This window comes from Bufo gargarizans, chromosome 2 (assembly GCF_014858855.1).
Source record: "Bufo gargarizans isolate SCDJY-AF-19 chromosome 2, ASM1485885v1, whole genome shotgun sequence".
In the NCBI taxonomy this organism is placed as follows: Eukaryota; Metazoa; Chordata; class Amphibia; order Anura; family Bufonidae; genus Bufo; species Bufo gargarizans.
Genome location: NC_058081.1, coordinates 236063803 through 236081786, shown reverse-complemented (window position 1 = coordinate 236081786; position 17984 = coordinate 236063803). Strand labels below are relative to the sequence as shown.

Sequence of the window (17984 nt, the reverse complement as noted above, 5' to 3'; positions counted from 1 at the left end):
CTTTCACACATTTCACTGAGGGTCACATGACCTGTGATGTCAGCTTCTCTCCCTGCTCTGATGATGTTTCGTGCACAAGCCTGAGAGAGCGAATCTGTGTCTGTACAACAGAAGTCACTGTGCTGGCCACGCCCCCCTGCATTGCCACTGCTGCTTATTGCTCTCTCACTGGATTCTTGAGGAAAAACATTAACCCCTTCAGCTGCACAGACTCAGGGCTGAAGGCTTTACTGAGTAGGTGCAGGCAGTAAGGAGACAAATGCTGGGCACAGGAGCTGACAGAGGAGTTCTGCAGAGCATTGCACAAGAACAGGTAGGGGGAAGATCCTATGTGTATCAGCAGTGTACAGCTGGGAATTGTAGTCCTACACAAAAAAAACATGCTGCTGAGTCTCCCAGCAGTCAGACATGTCACTCAGGGCAGCACTTGTATTCACTCAATTTACAGAGCAGGGTGAGGGGCAGAGATTGTTGTTATTGCAGCTAAACAAAGGGCCAGAAGAGAACTAGGTAAATGAGGAAATAAAATATATATATATATATATATATATATATATATATATTAATTTTTTTTTTTTGCCTAAAACTTGCTTAGCTTAGTTATATATTGCTGCCCATTAGATTTACAGTGCTATATATATTTTTTTTTCATAACTCGGGCAACCCCTTTAACGTAACATATTCACAATAATTTATCCAAAAAACTGGCGTTATTTAAACAGTTACTAAACTTTTAATTAAGTTTTTTGTAAAATGTCCTAATAATAATTTTTCTGATGTACTTTATTAATGGATTTAGAATTTTTAATAGAGTTTTCCCTCCCTAAAGTGCACCTTTCCTTGTGCGCTTTAAATTCACTTTTCTACACAAAAGCGGTGTAAAAAAAGTAATTAAAAGTTTAGTTACTCTTTAAATGAAATCTACTCCAGCTGGAGTACATTTCAAGTCTGGTGCGCAGACAGCAGAAGATATGACCAATAATAAATTGGTCAGCTCTTCCTCCAGCAGGGTCTTTACCAGACTTTTGTAAATTAATCTCAGTGTACTTACTAACACCCCCCCCCCCCATCCCATTCTGTTTCAATTTGTCACCATTTCCTATTTATGTATGGAAAAATTATATTTAGAAAATATAATGTATATTGTACATAGTATAATATGTAATGAAGTGGCAATCAGAATACAGAAATACCTTGTAAACCATGAACACTAATTGTATCTATTAACTGTGCAATGCAGCAGGTGCATTGTTTCATATTTTTTCGTTTTACAACTATTAAGAACAAAAAATAACATTATTAACAAACTCATAACAACTATATAAAACATAGTAATCACCGGAATATTACTTCAGATACCACCTTACAGTCAACTAAAGGTGACCATACTCATCAGTCTAAATTTCATAAAAATTGACAATTTCAACCAAAACAATTGTTCCTCAGATAAAGATTAACAGATTTACAGACCGATATCTTCTGAAAAATAGAAAGCCATGTTCCAAATTTTCATCCGATAATTGGACAATTGATCTTTCTTTCTAAGATAGATCGCTCATAGACAAAATAATTTAGAAGAATATTCCCAGACTGATCATTTGTCCATCACTTGGTTTTATTGAAATTAGGACAATTTAAACAACTGTAACAGCCAACATGAACTAAAATGGGTATAGCTGGATATGTGAAAAGGATGTTCACCAGATGACCATTTGTTCAACTGCTATTTGGCAATCAACCAATTTCTATCTAATGTGTATGGTCATCTTAATTTCAAGTGAAAGACAGTAACTCACTGTTTATTAAGATTTTGTATGAACAAAAAAAATAATAATACCTGATACTGAATGGTCCTTTGGATCCCTCTGAAGTTTAACTCTTGCATGAGGAAATGGATAGTGGATAGGCTTTCCATTTATCTGGTGTATAAAAAGTGAACATAAGAAAGAGTACATGGGAGAACAAAACAGACTGAAAATTCTAAATTCTGAAGGCCCCATACACATTCAATTGGTGTCAACCAAACAGTAGTTCACCCGAAAGCTACTGTATCTCTCCCAACTCCCCCATACACACACATGTTCAATTTGGCCGAATGTGGAGGTGTATACAATGGGGAGAGAGGAGAAAGCCACTGCCAGATACTCCTGGCTTATCTCCTGGAAGAACAAAAGGATCAGGAAAAAAAAAAGATCACAGATCCTCATACAACATTAGACTTGACCAACTAAAACTCAACAATAAAATATAAATAATATACAAACAGTTGAAGAAAAGTTTTGCTGAAAGCTCAAACCATTTTATTTTGTATGAGAGTGATTTGTGTAAAGAAGTATTAGTTGATCTAATATGAGCTTAAAACATAAATGCACTGGCATATATTGATTAATGATATTAATTGCCATTTTATCACTAAAACATTTTTTATCTACTTGCTAATTTATGAAATAAAAATGAAACAATCATTACATTAAAATACAATATTCATATTTGATTGAACATCCAATTGTCTGTATATTAACATCAACATAAATGAGATGTTGCTGCATTTATCTTGCAGATCGGCAAGCAAATTAGTCTAAGCTCAGATGTTTCCACGTTTGCATGCATCAGCCTACTACACTAAATGTAGAATAGAGAAAAATGATACAAAAATAAAAAGTTCCAGCAATTCTTCTCTTAATATCCTTCACTCCCTTGACCCCATTTCATACTCATACTGTAATCAAAACAAAGCTACTCCTTCTTAGAATCCTGTGTCCGGCTACAAAAGATTCAGCTACAAAATAAAATGAGATCAAAATGGAAGCGATCAGCGGAATATTAACTTTTCTTTTCTGCAGTATTTCCACAAAACTATTTGTTTTAGGAACAAGCAAAAAATTCTGCAGACTGAAAACAGTGGGGGCAAGATTTTCTCTGGGATACTTTTATTATACATTTCAGGTCTTAGGTTCATTTAAAAAAATTGTGCTTACACTTTACTGTATCTATCCTCTTTGTTATCAACCTGGAGGATATACTGCTGCCTTATGTATAATTTGGAAATGGATAATAAACTAAAATATATTTTTTGAGCTGTGTCCAGAATTTAAAGAGGCTACTATATTTTGGGACATCTATAAGCTGAGCTATTAGTGCTATGTTTGCGAGTATAGCTGAAAAGCCAAGAGGGGTCATATTACTGTCTCATTAACACCATTCTTGAAAGGCAGTTAGGAAGCCTATCAGGTTATCCAGTCAGTAAGAGGAGCATGCAATATTATGCATTTTCTCTCAGCCCCTCACAAAATAGTTTAGGAGACTATTCAGCAAACTGCAGATAAGGTTTTAAAAATATAATAAAAAACTGAAATCACTGAACTCTCACTACTGTTGGTATGACACTTCCCTTATACGGCACTGATCTCTGCTCCATAGTCATTCTCACCATGACATCTGACACTGTAGTCAATCTCTTACGACAGCAGTGACCATCTACTGCCAGTGATTGACTGCAGTGGTCACATCTACAGTGTGTGTCAAGAAGGAGCAAGGAGTAGAGACTGGTAGGGGACATGGTAAGCATTAGAACAGGAGCAGTGTAGGATCGGTGAGGTATTACTTTAATTCATTTCTTTAACAGGGTTATTCTATGATTATTTTTAAAAATGAAAATCAGATGTCATATAGTACATGACAATCTCTTTCTAAAAAATATAGAACCAGCCCTGTACCTCACATAGATCCAGAGATCTCCCTTTCATTGCTCTGCTAGATTTATATCAAGCTGGCAGCTCAAGGGGAGTGTCTTTCCTGCTACAGCTAAGGGGGCGTGTCTCAGCTCTACCTATCACAGCGCAGGAGGCAGTAGAAGTATTGAACTGAGCATGTGCATCCACCTAATTCAGGAGGACAGATACAAAGGGGGAAAAAACAGCAGGTGGCACTATACAGATACATTTTATTAAACAACTGGTGGCTATACTAATTTTTTTATTATATGCAATTCCAAAAGTATTCAGATCCAGGTGCTGGTTTTAAAACTGCAGAATATTTTTCATGGGACAACCCCTTTAAAGCACTTTCTTAATTAAATGGTTGGACAACCTCTATAAGAATATCTTATAGAGGGCAGTCTGGTAACGCATCAAAATTAAAAATGTTGGCCTTTTTTAGAATCCTGTAAGATTTGTTTTGTTAGTAAAAGGGTGTCATATATAAATCATAGAGAGAGAGAGTAAACCAGAGATTATCATCTTTTCCAACATCTTACTTGTTCCTGTGGATGAGCTGGCCTTGTGTGTGCTAATTTGTCAGGTAGTTTTCGCTCTATTCCATGCCCATTTTCCAGCCGGGATTCTCTAGGCTTGTCAAACCAATCTGTTTCTTCACGGCGCAGATGATAGGCTTTGGAAATCAATGTAATATTAATATTTCTAATTCAAGTCTCATAGGTTAAAGGGAGAAGAAATAGACTACTGTGAGGCAGTCATGCAAAAGACCAACCATGCAGCTTAGGTCAAGATCAGAAGTACACATACAGGCAAGCAGATCGTCAGCTAACTGTACAATCGCAAAGCAAAAATAAATTAGTTCACTGCGTTTTAACAAACTAATTGCCATGCCATTAGTGTAATGGAACTGAACATTTCATAATCATTTTTATTGGGTGCAGTGAGAGGTGACCTCATGTATACAATAATTTGTGAGGCTGAAATGAACTAAACATGAAAAAATGGCTTTTGCAAAAATATTGTCACTTGACACAAACATCAATCAAAAAACATATTCTCCAGTGAAAAATGTATATTTAATAACTGTTTCATACTCTAGTGAATACATATGAAATGCACTGTGCATGTGGCAAGTAAAGAGGAACTAAAGCTTTCATGTAAAATTAATAGTTTTTACCTAAAATGAGAAGATTAGGAATTCATTACACAAAAGCATTACCACGATGGAGAACATTTCCAAAAGTTTGATCAAAAGTTTGGTAATAAATTTGTGCTTATGGATTTTCTCTCATAGTCAACATCAAGAGTTTTATACAAAAAAGGCTTCATGCGCACGGCCGTGTCTGTATTTCAATCCACAAACAACGGATCCAACCGTCCATGTGCATTCAGCATTTGTTTTTCATTTGTGGAACAGCCACAAGGATCTAAAAAAAAAAAAAGGATGTGTGCATAGCTCCATAGAATTGAATGGTTCAGTGTGCTATCCACAAAAATGCCGATAGCACATAGATAAAAAAAATACGGTCATGTGCATGAAGCCTAAACCCTACAATTCTTCATAATGATACCAATGCTCTTCAACAGTAGTGCTAAAATCAACCACTGAAGTAGGCAAATACTGTATCTTAGAGGTAGCTCATTAAAGCGGTTATCCAATGTCATAAACAGACCCCCCATGGAATATACTTACCCTGTGCCGCTCCTGCTCTCCCTGTACACAGATGAAAACATCTGGTGTCGGGGAAGCAGCCAATGGCTGGTATCATCCACGATGCTAGGGAGGCTTATTCCCATCCCCACCTGCCACTGACAGCTCCCCCTGACACCGGATGTTTTCATCCTTGTACAGGGAGAAGAAGCAGCAGCTTGGTGAGGGTATGAGGAGCGGTTCAGGGAGCGAATGCGGTGTAAGTATATTCAGTGTGAGGGGCCCGGCACATGGTGGGGCTGTTTATGACATTGGATAACCCCTTTAAATTATATTACTACTGCACTAAGAATTAGTTTCCTTGATCCGCTTTCCATTAACAGTCCATAATAATCTATAGGATGTGATTAAAAAGAAAAAAAAAACTTTTAGGAATATAGAGTTCTGAGAGGGCTCAAGATGGGTCATAATTCTCAACCAGACACCCCCCCCCCATCCCCACCCCCAACACCTGGCAGCACAAAGTCCTCCCTCAAACAGAAGAAGAAATGAGTACTATACATTTCCAATATGGAGACATGATAGCATACTCACCAGAGTGCCACAGCCTCTTCACAAAGCTGATCAAGGGGGGTGCTGTTGGACTCCTATCGATCAGATATTGATAATCTATCCTGAGGACAGGCCATCAATATTTTACCTCTAGGAAACCCCTCTAAAGGGATTTCTCCTTTAAAGACAATATTTTCTTATTTTAATGAAGACCTGCCAGTGACAAGCTGCTCATCGTGGTTCTGGCAGCGGGAAATTTGAGTGATGTTAGCTGTAATCTGTGTAACTATAATTTCTAAATGGGTACTAAAAATGATTGGTTCACTTTGCAAATATGATTGTGTGAGAGCTGCCCTTTGTAGAAGGTAGTTTGCAATATTTGATATGTTTCACAGTATTAGGTACTGGACCCTTGTATAGGTTTGCTGTATAACACACATACACTTTGGTGCCATTTACTTTAGTGGAAAATGTGTAGTTATTTTGAAAGGTAAATAAAATACGCTACTTTTAAATATCACAAAAAGGATTTAGCATTCAAGAATTTCCTGATACAAGGCTACTTTCACATCATGTTTGGTCTGCTTAGCATGTGCACCGAGTAAAAGCTGTCAATCTTAAGAGCTCCAAAACAGTGTCCTTTGTAACCTTTTTTGGACTGGTATATCTTGGTATACTATAAAAAATGTATGGAATAGAGCAGCAGGCTACACTTTTCAACAGGTATCCAGTACATGGCATACTTATTTCACAATAGGTCTCTACATCCTACTCTATGACTATTCAGTGGGTTACTTCACAAGCTTCCATCAGCAATGTTATTTAAAATGTGATTATTGTCACAACATAATCAAAAACTTTAAAAAACACATTCAAATTATATAAGCTGCTGGATTTTTATTTTATAGTTACTATAAAAAAAGATATTACACTATTTAAGTATGTTGTATCCCAAAAGAGTAAGGGCTGTTTCAACAAGCGGATGCCGTGCGTGTCATCCGCAGCGTGAATGACAGCTAAGCCCCGCACTGGAAAGCAGAGACACGGAGCATTGACATGATTGATAATGCTCTGTGCCTCTCTGTGATCTTTTTGCTACAAAATCACAGTGACAACTTTATCTCACTGTGATTTTGTAGTTATAAGATCAGAGAGAGGCACGGAGCATTATCAATCATGTCAATGCTCCGTGTCGCTGCTGTCCAATGCAGAGCTTGGCTGTCATTCATGCTGCGGATGACACGCACGGCATCTGCTCGTATGAAACAGCCCTAAGTATGTTTTAAACAATGTACTGCAGTGATACTAAGAAGCACCCTTTTAAAAATGATGTTTCGTACTTTGCCATGCAATAAAATAACAGAATATGCTCAATATTATGGTTTATGCTTTTTGTATCATTTTGAGAATTTATAAAATAGAGATTTTATTTTTCAACGCTTCATACAAAAAAAGTGTTGGAAAAATAATACTATCCCCCAACTCTATTACTGTAATCACACTGCTAACTCCTATAGTTATTTGATTGCCACAGACCATACGTTACCTAAAATTGAAATGCTCGTATCACAAAGTTAATTTAGTCATTTTAAACAAGTTTCTTAATGATATAATGCCTTACCACAAATGGACCAGTATTGCATGTTTTCCACACAGCAAAATATACACTGAAAATTTAGATTTTTTTTGTGGATATCACTTTGAAGTGCAAACCACTATGAACAAATGAGGTGAAAGACAATCTAAAGATGTATATTATGGGACTTTTGTTGCATCATTCGTTTCATTTGCATTGTCATACACTTTTAGTTTTGTCCTCTATAAGATATGGAATTTAAACTTGTTTTAGCAGGTGTATACTCATGGTTGATGTATATATATATTCAAATAGGCACTTTAATATACTTATACTTAATTCTATGAACAACTAGCTCTGGGGAATTTGACAACTATTAAAAATATATCAATGATTTATTATATATATATTCTGGAATATTCAGTAGTTATTAAGATACATCTGTAACAACCACTTGGTTTATTACTGATCAAAGACATATTTGAATGTAAGTCTATCTTAAATTGCTATCTCTTAGCTATTATTAGAAGCATTCAATAGATTTTTTATTTTTTTTTTATAATTAATACATTCCAGTAAGTTCTTATTAAAGAACAAAACTAACATGCAATACGAAGACATACAGTACACAGACTCTACGGCAACAGAAGACTCCTACCATCATTAAAGGAATTGTCTGGAGGTTACCCAAAACAAACAGAAAAAACATTCATTTACCAACAGACACATTGCCCACATCAAATTTTAGCCACATTATTAGAGCAGTTAATGGTAAGAGTTCTAATATCAGGTAATGTAGACCTCTGATAGAGGAAGAGCAATATAAAGGAAATATACAGGTACTGAAAAAGAAATCATTAACAGGGGTTACTTTTGGGTAAAACAGAACATAGCAACATGGCAACAGCTGACATGTATATGTACTTTTTTAATATTTAAACTATATATAAAAAAAAAAGATTTGGCAGCACCAATTCACAATAAATGCCACGGGTGCTATGTCCCAGGGTATAACTTCTTACCCAAAAAATGTAGAAGGAAATGGACAGCACTTCCAATAGAAAATTGTGATTTAATCGAACCAAGTGGGACAGTGAGGCAACGTTTCGGCTCGGACACAGAGCCTTTCTTACTTGAGGCTCTGTGCCCGAGCCGAAACATTGCCTCACTGTCCCACTTGGGTCGATTAAATCACAATTTTCTATTGGAAGTGCTGTCCGTTTCCATATATATATATATATATATATATATATATATAGATACACACACACATATATATATATATATATATATATATTAGTCATATATAAATAGTTGTCTCTTGTCAACAAGAAGTGTCCAGAAGGTACAATTCAGATGGATATATTGAATCCTTATTTAACTCTCTGTAACACTTAGACGTTCACAGAAATTCATCTGGACCAAATCTAATTAAATGCTAGCCGGAATAGATATATGTAAAGCTCCTATTTATTAATAAAAGTTACTTTATATAATAAATAAAAAATGATTTTTATTTATTTTTTAAAGCAGGCTATGAACAGGGTTAGTTTGGGAAGACCTGCAATGTTGCCACTCATAAGTTTGATTTATTTTGAGTGTAGACATTGTGGAGGATATTTACTCCACACAAATTTTGTTGCACACTTTTTTTTTTGCTGTGATATTTGGGACTTTTCCACCTTCACTCCACTACTCTCAAGTACTAAGAAAAGGGGGCATGACAAGGATAGGAAGAGGTTCTATTGGGAGAGCACATCTACTGCCACCTTGGGTTCTCCATAGTAACCTGGGTCATTGCCCCTTAACACTACAAACCATTAAAATTTGTGATATGGAAGGGCCTGCAGTTGGTGACGTCCTGGTGATGTTTGACTTATCAACTGGACACTATCCCTGCTGACCTTCACAGGGGGTGAGGTGGAACCTTTTTGTTATGGGGCTACTTTTTGGTGTAAGCTTACGACTGGATATAATGAATGCATCAACATGTAGAAATGGCTGTGCTAATATTTCAGCACCCTTTTCTGCATGTTAATGTTGCCTACGAAATACTGTACCCTTGATGACACACGTTTGTGACTATGTGTGCAGAAACGCATAAGGTGATATGTTAGGCCTGATGCTACACCATTTTATATTTTAGTACAGGGTTAGATGTTGATGTTTGAATGTGGATGTTACACTGTTCCCCACTACAATTGTTGTGTAACTAAAAGAATAATACCCCTCTTTCCACACCAACCCAGTCGAATGCCTACTTTTTGACCAAAGTTTGTTTCTGGTCAATGAATATAACTTTTTAATAGTTATTAACAAATAAGGGTTTTAAAGCATCTAAAACAAGCCCCAAAAGTTCATTTAGAAAATTTGACCTTTGGCCGTTTATAAAATACATTCCCCCCTTGGAACACAAGTAATCCATCTCTTGTCAGAAGAAAATATTTTTTCTCAGAAAAGTATTTAAAATATGTTTACAATATAGGAAGGTGTCAAATACTGCAGGTTAAGCATTTTTTATGCATTTAGGAAATACATATGACTACTAACTGTCGAAACAAATTGTGGTTTAAACAGACTGCTCTTCACTTAGTTTTTCATCAATTACTTAATATTGAAACAGTTGTAGAGGTAGAAAGAATAGGACGGACACTCACCACTGGGGACATCGACCTTGTTTATTCATTGACATAATCATCATACACAATAGGGCTGGGGCGGACTCACATCTCCCAGAACGCTAAGTAGCGACGGCCGTTTTCGCGCAAACTGCCAGTAGCCGGAAGAAGCGCAGTTTGCGCAAAATGGCCGTCACTACTTTGCGTTCTGGGACATGTGAGTCCGCCCCAACCCTATTGTGCATGACAATTATGTCAATGAATAAAGAAGATTGATAAACCCAGTGGTGGGTGCTGCTGATTCTTTCTACCTCTACAATCAACTGTTTGAGTCGTTGTCTTCTAAAAAGGCAGAGCACCACGCACACTGCAGTATACAAGGGTCAGGAGACTAAGCTGGGCTGGAGTACGTACCGAGCGGTGCCGTCAGTGGTCTCTCTGTTTTTATTATTAAAAGAGGACTATTTGGATTAACCACAGTGAAAATTTCTCAAAAGTCATTTGGTGACTTACCGGTATTTGAAAGGGTCACTAAGCTTAAAAACTCAATAGTTTTATATTATCTAAAATATTAGTTAAGTTAATATATTTTATTATTTTTTTGGTTTTGTAAATGTTGTTTGTAGCTATTTTACCAGGTTACAATAACTATGGAGTCTGTTGGAAAGTTTTTCCATTTTAAACTAAGCATGGTGGCTAGAAGCGCTTGAAGACACAAAGGACTGTATCTTTCTTAGAGCAAGAGAAAAAGCACTTTGGGAGACATCTATTACTATCAGCACTTTCTTTGCTGGTCTTGATTTCCTCAGTATAGGTGAACAATGTGCCTAATTTATGGTGAGGTGCCAGCTTAGTCATAGATTTGGCAAATCCTCCAGCAGGTTGTGCTCCAGACTGAAGTTTAAGGCCGCCTCCTAGCTGTAGCAGATGTCTGTCTTCAGGCTAGAAAACTCGCGTGAATGAAGATTAACATGCCGGATCTCCTGGCCCCGCTATCACCGTGTCCTTCACAGAAAGTGGCAAGGGCAGCATTAAAACGCCACTTGGGACAAAATGTTGGCGCAGTGGCATTTATAAAGTTGCAAACTCAAGGATTGCAACTGTTTTACACTAGAAAACTGGCATGAGATGGGATGATAAATCACCCTTTGTTCTAATATGCAAATGAACACTCTGGTGCAAAGAGTACAGATCTAAGCTTCGCTGTGCACTGAAAAGCCACACCTTTGCAGAATAAGCTCCTACCTCCTCATACTGCTCTCATCTGGGCACTGCAATCTTATAAATGTGCCAAGTGTTTTGGGATAGAATTTTGGGACTTGCACATTACAGCATTGGGTTCTGATGCTAAAGAGAAATTCAGATGCATGGCACAAGCATGACATTATGGGGGCAAGTGAGAGAAGTATTCAAAAGCCTGACCCTGTAAATCAACAAGGGAAAGAAGGTGGCATACTCTGCGGAGGGACTGCGCTTTGGTGTACTGAGGGACTCAGGCCTCCCCTCAATGCACCAAACCGCTCAATCGCATAATAAAAAACAAGTGCTCTTTTCTACACAGTACAGCAAAAGATTGGTCTAACGAAAGCACTGATTTAAATGTATCCACAAGTCCTTCCAATTGCTATGCTTGATTTAATAGGCAAAAACCTGCTGACAGACTCTGATAAAAAGGGAAGGGTAAAGATGAGAGGTTCACTAGAAAGAAAATGTATCTTTGCTGAGTTCTTTATGTAACTTTCATAGACTTCATTGGTGTCAGTCACATACAGCTACCTCTCTGTCTGGTCTTATTCTGTATGTGGGCTACCTCCTTTAATGTTTAAATAAAGCATAATCTGAATCTTTTAAACATTTATACGGTGCGTGTTCTGTTGTAGAGATCTATTCTTCTAGTTGCTTTTTAAAGGGGTTGGACACTTCCTGGTTACGGTTTATCAATGTGTTTGTAGGATAAATATATAACACTTACGAATATAGCCTTTTCTCAAATTTAGCAGCAGTTTCTATATTTCATGCCTCCTTGTTTGCTAAGTATTTTGTGCTGTTCACATGGAGGTCCTGGCTGCTGATGGAGGCAAATATGACACTCAGCCTCCTCTTTTCAAATACACTTCATCTGCTATCTGCACTGTTGGGCGTCTAATGCAGGTACAGTCTATTTGAATGGAGGAGGCTGAGTGATGTGTCTGATCACATGACCCTCCATTAGCAGCCATCTTATGAAAAGACCTTTATGTGGACAGAACAGCACAGAAGATTTGCTCAACAAGGGGACATGGATTATGAAATACAGCAAACTGCACAGAATATCAACAAAGGCTATATTACTCAGCGCCATATAATATCGTACATACACATTGGTCAACAGTAGCTAGAAAATGACCAAACCCTTTAAGTAGCTGATTTCTAATATATTTATAAAACTGTTCTCTTATTTTCTTTTTAATTTCTTAACCCAACTCATACAAACACTCACAATTAGTTATAATTTTGTACCATTTGACCACAATATATTCTTGTATACTTACTCTTGGCTAAATTAAAACAATATTTATTTTATCAATTTCCAATTATTTCACTGCGTTTCATTTTAACTTTATGATAAAATATTATTGTATAAACCAAAATACTGAATTTTCATGCAGCATTATGTCATGCGGTCGATTTTTTTTTTTTACAATAATTATAAGCAATTAAAAAAGTGCATGCACAGATTTTTAAATAGCACACATACATTTATTAAACATAAAACAAACAAAAGCACAACCATGAATGCACATATTTCACAGTTACAAAGAATATTCTGCTTTAAATAAGTAAATATTTAAAATATCCGAAGCACCCACTTCCAACTTTTTTGTGAGATCTCCTTGCTGCTGCTAAGGGCTTGCTAAAGCATTTTGCAAAGCAGACTATTGCAGGTGCTGACAGCAGCAAGGAGTTTAAAATAACATTGTTAGTTGTCTCATAGTCTCTAAATAAAGTATATATTAAAAATGTAATCTGACTATGCAAATTATAATATAAATTTGTTTGAAATGAGATTGGTAGGTGAACATGAACACCAAAATATTGAATACTTGGAATTCAAGTTTCATCCTTTGTTTTCTGGTATAACCTATATTCACATTTACTAAATTAGGTTATATGATTTTACAAATTTGAAAAATGTTCCTGCTTTTACTAATTAATTACTAAATGATTTAATATTCATTATTTTTAAATATATAAGACAGCACATATATAAGGCGAGGGAACAATTTTGACTTTTTTTTCTAATATACACAAATTATTTTGAAATACCACTTTAAAGTTCCACATACAATGAAAATATGTTATATGTACATATATAAATAAGGAACAACAAGAACAAAAGGAACGTGAAAACAGAACAAAAACAACATACTTTCAAAGAAATCAAAGTAGAAAAGAATTACATAAAGAAAGAACACACAGAATCCACAATAGAAATGATGTTTAAAAGTCACAAGATACATTAATAGCATGCATAGAAATGAAGGTTTGTGTTGTGATAAAGAATTCTGATTCCCTGATTACCTTCACTATCAGACATGGCATGCTGAAAGTCATCCATAATGAATGCAATGTCTCGATCATAGCCACGAGCCCTGGATTCTTCTCTCATGTGCTGTTGTACTTCAGGCAAAGAATGACTAGACCCAAATTGATCCCTGGTGTCTGCGGATATTGGTGGCAAAGGTCCAGCTGCAGCTCTTGCCATTCCCATTGGTTGACCGACAGGACTTAATGGACTTTCTTCTTCAGAGTTCTGTGCTACTATTGGAATCCTTCCCCTACTTTGACTAATAGGAAGACTAGATGGTTTTGTTCTTCCGGAAGGTGCTACATGGCTGAAAGTTCCCTCTAATGCTTCTGTCTCATTAGCTTTCTGTCTTAAAGATGAACTAGATAAGTCTCTTTTAATTGACAAATCTAGACCATAAACAGATGATGGTCTGGATGAAGGACGTGATCGACTACCACTTACATAGGGCTTATCGACTTCATCCTGCATTGCAGTTCTTATATTTGTATTATGTGTTGACCCAAGGCTTTGAGCCATGGCAGGGCCCAAAAATTTTTGTTGATCTGTAATATTTTTCCTCAAGCCATATGTGATATCATCCTGCAGTAGTCTTACCTTTGAAGATATACTTGGAATTGAAGATGTACTAGAAGAAAGATAGCTGGAATAGTCAGGTTCTAGATCTCTACTTTCCTGAATTGGTGAAAACTTTGAAATCTTTGGATCTATTAATGCTTTTTTATGCTTGGGTTGTTTTTGATACAGTATAGCAGGTGGTAACTGTTTAGCAGCCTGTTTTTCTAGTGTGAGTCTGCTAATGCTGTATTTCTCACTTTTAGGGAAGTGTCTGTAAAGACTATCTGAATGATAGTAAGGTGAAAAGCCAGCCAAAGGATCTAAATTCTCTGTACCTCTACGGAATTCTTGTTTTATTTGATGTTTGAGAAGTTTTAGCTCATATGGATCTTCCATGGAATCTTCATCTCCTTTCCCATATGCATGCAATCTGGTAGAAGTTGAAATGGGTGCTAAAAAGTCTGTTACTTCAGGAGTTCTTCGAGATTCCACAGTTCGAAGTAGACGGTCAGTTTTGGAAAGCTCTTTCTCATGTAGTCCAAATGCAGAACTCATGGAGCCTGAACCTTTAGTAAGTTCCCCGATGTCATCAATTAGAACATAATTCCTGGAAGCATGATGTTCTAGATCAGCATAAAAAGAATCTGCAGATATGCTAGACATTGGACTACTTGCCATGCTACTTTTTTCATCCAAGCCTAACCGTAAATCCAAAGTACTATATTTGCTGCCAAGATGAGAAACAGAGTAGCTGCTGTCAGTAGAAACAGGTGCAATTATAAGAGGTTGGTTTCTTAAGACATCATAATGTGATGTTATTTTAGAGTCTAAATCTAATGCACCTTGTCTTGCTTTTTGCTGCAATAGTAATAACTGTGAAGGGTGTTGATAAGATGGTTGCTGACTTGATGTGGACTGTGGTTGAGGAGTAAAAGACACAGTTGGAACAGTTTGAAAAGTTGGCTGGGTTTGGTATGATGAAACTTGCTGATGGTATAAAGATGGTTGGTAATGGGACTGTTGAGGAAATTGTGTTGGGGCCTGAGTTAGTAAAGTAGGGGTCTGATATTGGTACTGTGTGTAAGGACTTGTCTGCGGTGCAAATTGAGTTTCTGGCTGAGTCTGTGGTGGCAAATAAGGACTATATTCTGTTTCTGGTGCTGTTTGTGGCCTGTCTAAACCAAGATGGTTTTCAATTCTAGTTGGCCTTGTATTACTAACTTCACTATCTGACATGTAATCACGATCTTCAGCAACACCTTGTAGATAAGCTCTTTCTCTCTTTTCTCTCTCTTTTAACAAAGCTTCTTTTCTCCTGTTTATTCCCATTTCCAGATATCTCAGTTTTGCATCAATTTCTTTTTCTTCCTCATCCAACTCAGCTTGTTTTTTGCGCAGTTTGGAAGATTCTCTTTCAACGAGATCCAATTCTCTATCAATATCTTGAAGAATTTTAGCTCGAGCCATTGTTGTAGTTCTACAAATTCTTCTCCGGGATAAAGATCCAACTGTGCTGTATGTAGACTGCAAGATATTGCCAGCTTCTTCTGGTGGAGGGTTTGGAAGTGTTCTTTTAACCTTCTTTTGAGTACCACTTTGATTGCCTTTAGTCTATGATGCAAAAATAATAGCAGATACTGTATAAGTCAACTACCTAACCCTTAATTAGAGTTAACTTAATTCAGAAATATTAGGCAAAAATCTATTTGTGATAATTACAATCTATACACATTGTGAACAGCAGCTGCTATACAAAATGGGGCAAATGACATGGGGGCGTGTCTTAGCAGGAAGGAGAATTACTTAAATGGGTTTCTGAGATTTTGATATTGATGACCTATCATCAGGATAGGTCATCAGTATCTGATTGTGGGGGTCCAACACCCAGGACCTCCACCAATCAGCTGTTTGAGGCTTGATATTGCGTTACACCCCATTCACTTCTATGGGGCTGAGACCACTATACAATGTACAACGCAGTGCTTGGTAAACTGTGAGAAGGCCGCAGCCCAATGCCTTCTCAAACAGCTGATCTGTGGGGGTCCCAGGTGTCAGACCCCCACCGATCAGATACTGATAATCTATACAGAAGATAGGTCATTAATATCAAAATACCAGAAAACCCCTTTAAGATTTGACACTACATTTTGGTATAAAGTAAGTAAACCAATAGGTGCATAAAATTAGACAACAGATCATATTTTCTTAAAATTTCTAGTCTAAGTTAATACTGTGCAAATATGAGGTAGGATTAGTATATCTGTCCCATTTTGCAAAGTTTAATCAATTTGGCACCTGTCTGTTTATACCAAAAACTATTTTAAAAGTACAACATGTAGTAAAAGACATACTATATATGAAACAAACCTTGGGGGTCATTTATTATTAGATATATGCCAATTTTTTGCATATATCCATCACAGATTTGGTCACAAAGGGAATTTGTGGCCAATTCTGACTTTTCCCCGCTCACACCAGGTCTAAAAAAAGGGGGCATGGTGTGCGCGTGGGGGTGGGGCGAGCCAGCTGGCCTGTCTCATTTATCATTTTCTATGCTTGTTTTAGAAATAAAAAATTATCTACATCTACGCCAGCAAGGAAGCTGATGTAGATTTAGGCCTGCGGTGGAGGCGCCTAATTTATTTAAAGGCTGGCTGGGTATTAAGACTGGTGACTAAAATGCTGGTCTTAATAAATTACCCCTTTGATGTTCTATGATATCTTGTCACGTTCTATTATAACTTATGCACTGTACAGTGTTGTCAATTTTCTTTGGAAGAGTACGCGTGACTGTACATTGTCAAAGAAAGTACCACAATGAGCAGTGTGTAACTTCCATCAAACTATACAGTGTGTTTTAACCCCCAAGGATCTTTTCATTCTTTTTTTTTTCCTTTGATTAATCAATTTACTGTAAATGTACTACAAAACGTTAAAATACTAAAACCTCTTAACTCTCTATGACTGGATATCCTGTAGGGTTAGGGCGAGTAGGAGTTTTCAAGCCTGATATGATAAAGCAATATTTTCCATATTATCGATTTATAAAACGCTAACAAGCCCAAATTCTGTAGACCAGTTGACTTAACGTTAAAGGGGTTGTCCCACTTCATTAAATCGGTTTATCCTAATTTATTGTCCCCCAGTGAACATTTCTTCCTATATATGTGTTTAAAAAAAAACTTTCCTTCACCCTAAAACAGCTTATATTACTATCCTTTGTTTACTAGGATCTCCCCTGGATACGGCCGCTTTTCGCCGGCCGCATCCTTTTGCCGCGCCTGCGCACTACAGTGGAGTAAATTTATCGTCCGCCCTCTCCACTACATGAACGCGCACGACCGCGCATGCGCAGTATATCCGCCGCGTCTTGGATAAAGCTGCGCATGCGCGGGCGTCACAACAGTTCGGGCGAGTCAGCGGAGTGAGCGGACGGACGTCGGAGGAACAGGATACTGTAAGTATAATATCTGCTGAACCACTAATCGACCAACGATAATTGAATATTCTGCAATAAAGGGGTTTCATAGGAAATTCCATGGGGGCATTTTTATGTACACTGGGGGGGGCAAATGTATTCTATCTATGGACACTGGGGGCAACTATATTATATTTATGCAAACTGGGGGCAACTATATTATATATTTGGACATTGGGGGCAACTATATTATATGTATGGACACTGGGGGCAACTATATGAATTTTATGCAGACTGGGGGCCACTATATTATATCTATGGACACTG

At 37.0% G+C, this 17984-nt stretch overlaps 1 protein-coding gene across 1 annotated transcript in view; it reads right to left on the bottom strand.

Moving 5' to 3' along the window:
* Positions 1-17984, bottom strand: part of PCLO (piccolo presynaptic cytomatrix protein) — a 195719-nt gene that overhangs the window by 89171 nt on the left and 88564 nt on the right. The window contains exons 5-8 of the mRNA XM_044277162.1: positions 13675-15850; positions 4256-4389; positions 3011-3022; positions 1838-1919 (exon numbers count right to left, since the gene is read on the bottom strand). Of these exons, the coding sequence (XP_044133097.1) occupies positions 1838-1919; positions 3011-3022; positions 4256-4389; positions 13675-15850 (2404 nt within the window). The remainder of the gene's footprint in view (positions 1-1837; positions 1920-3010; positions 3023-4255; positions 4390-13674; positions 15851-17984) is intronic.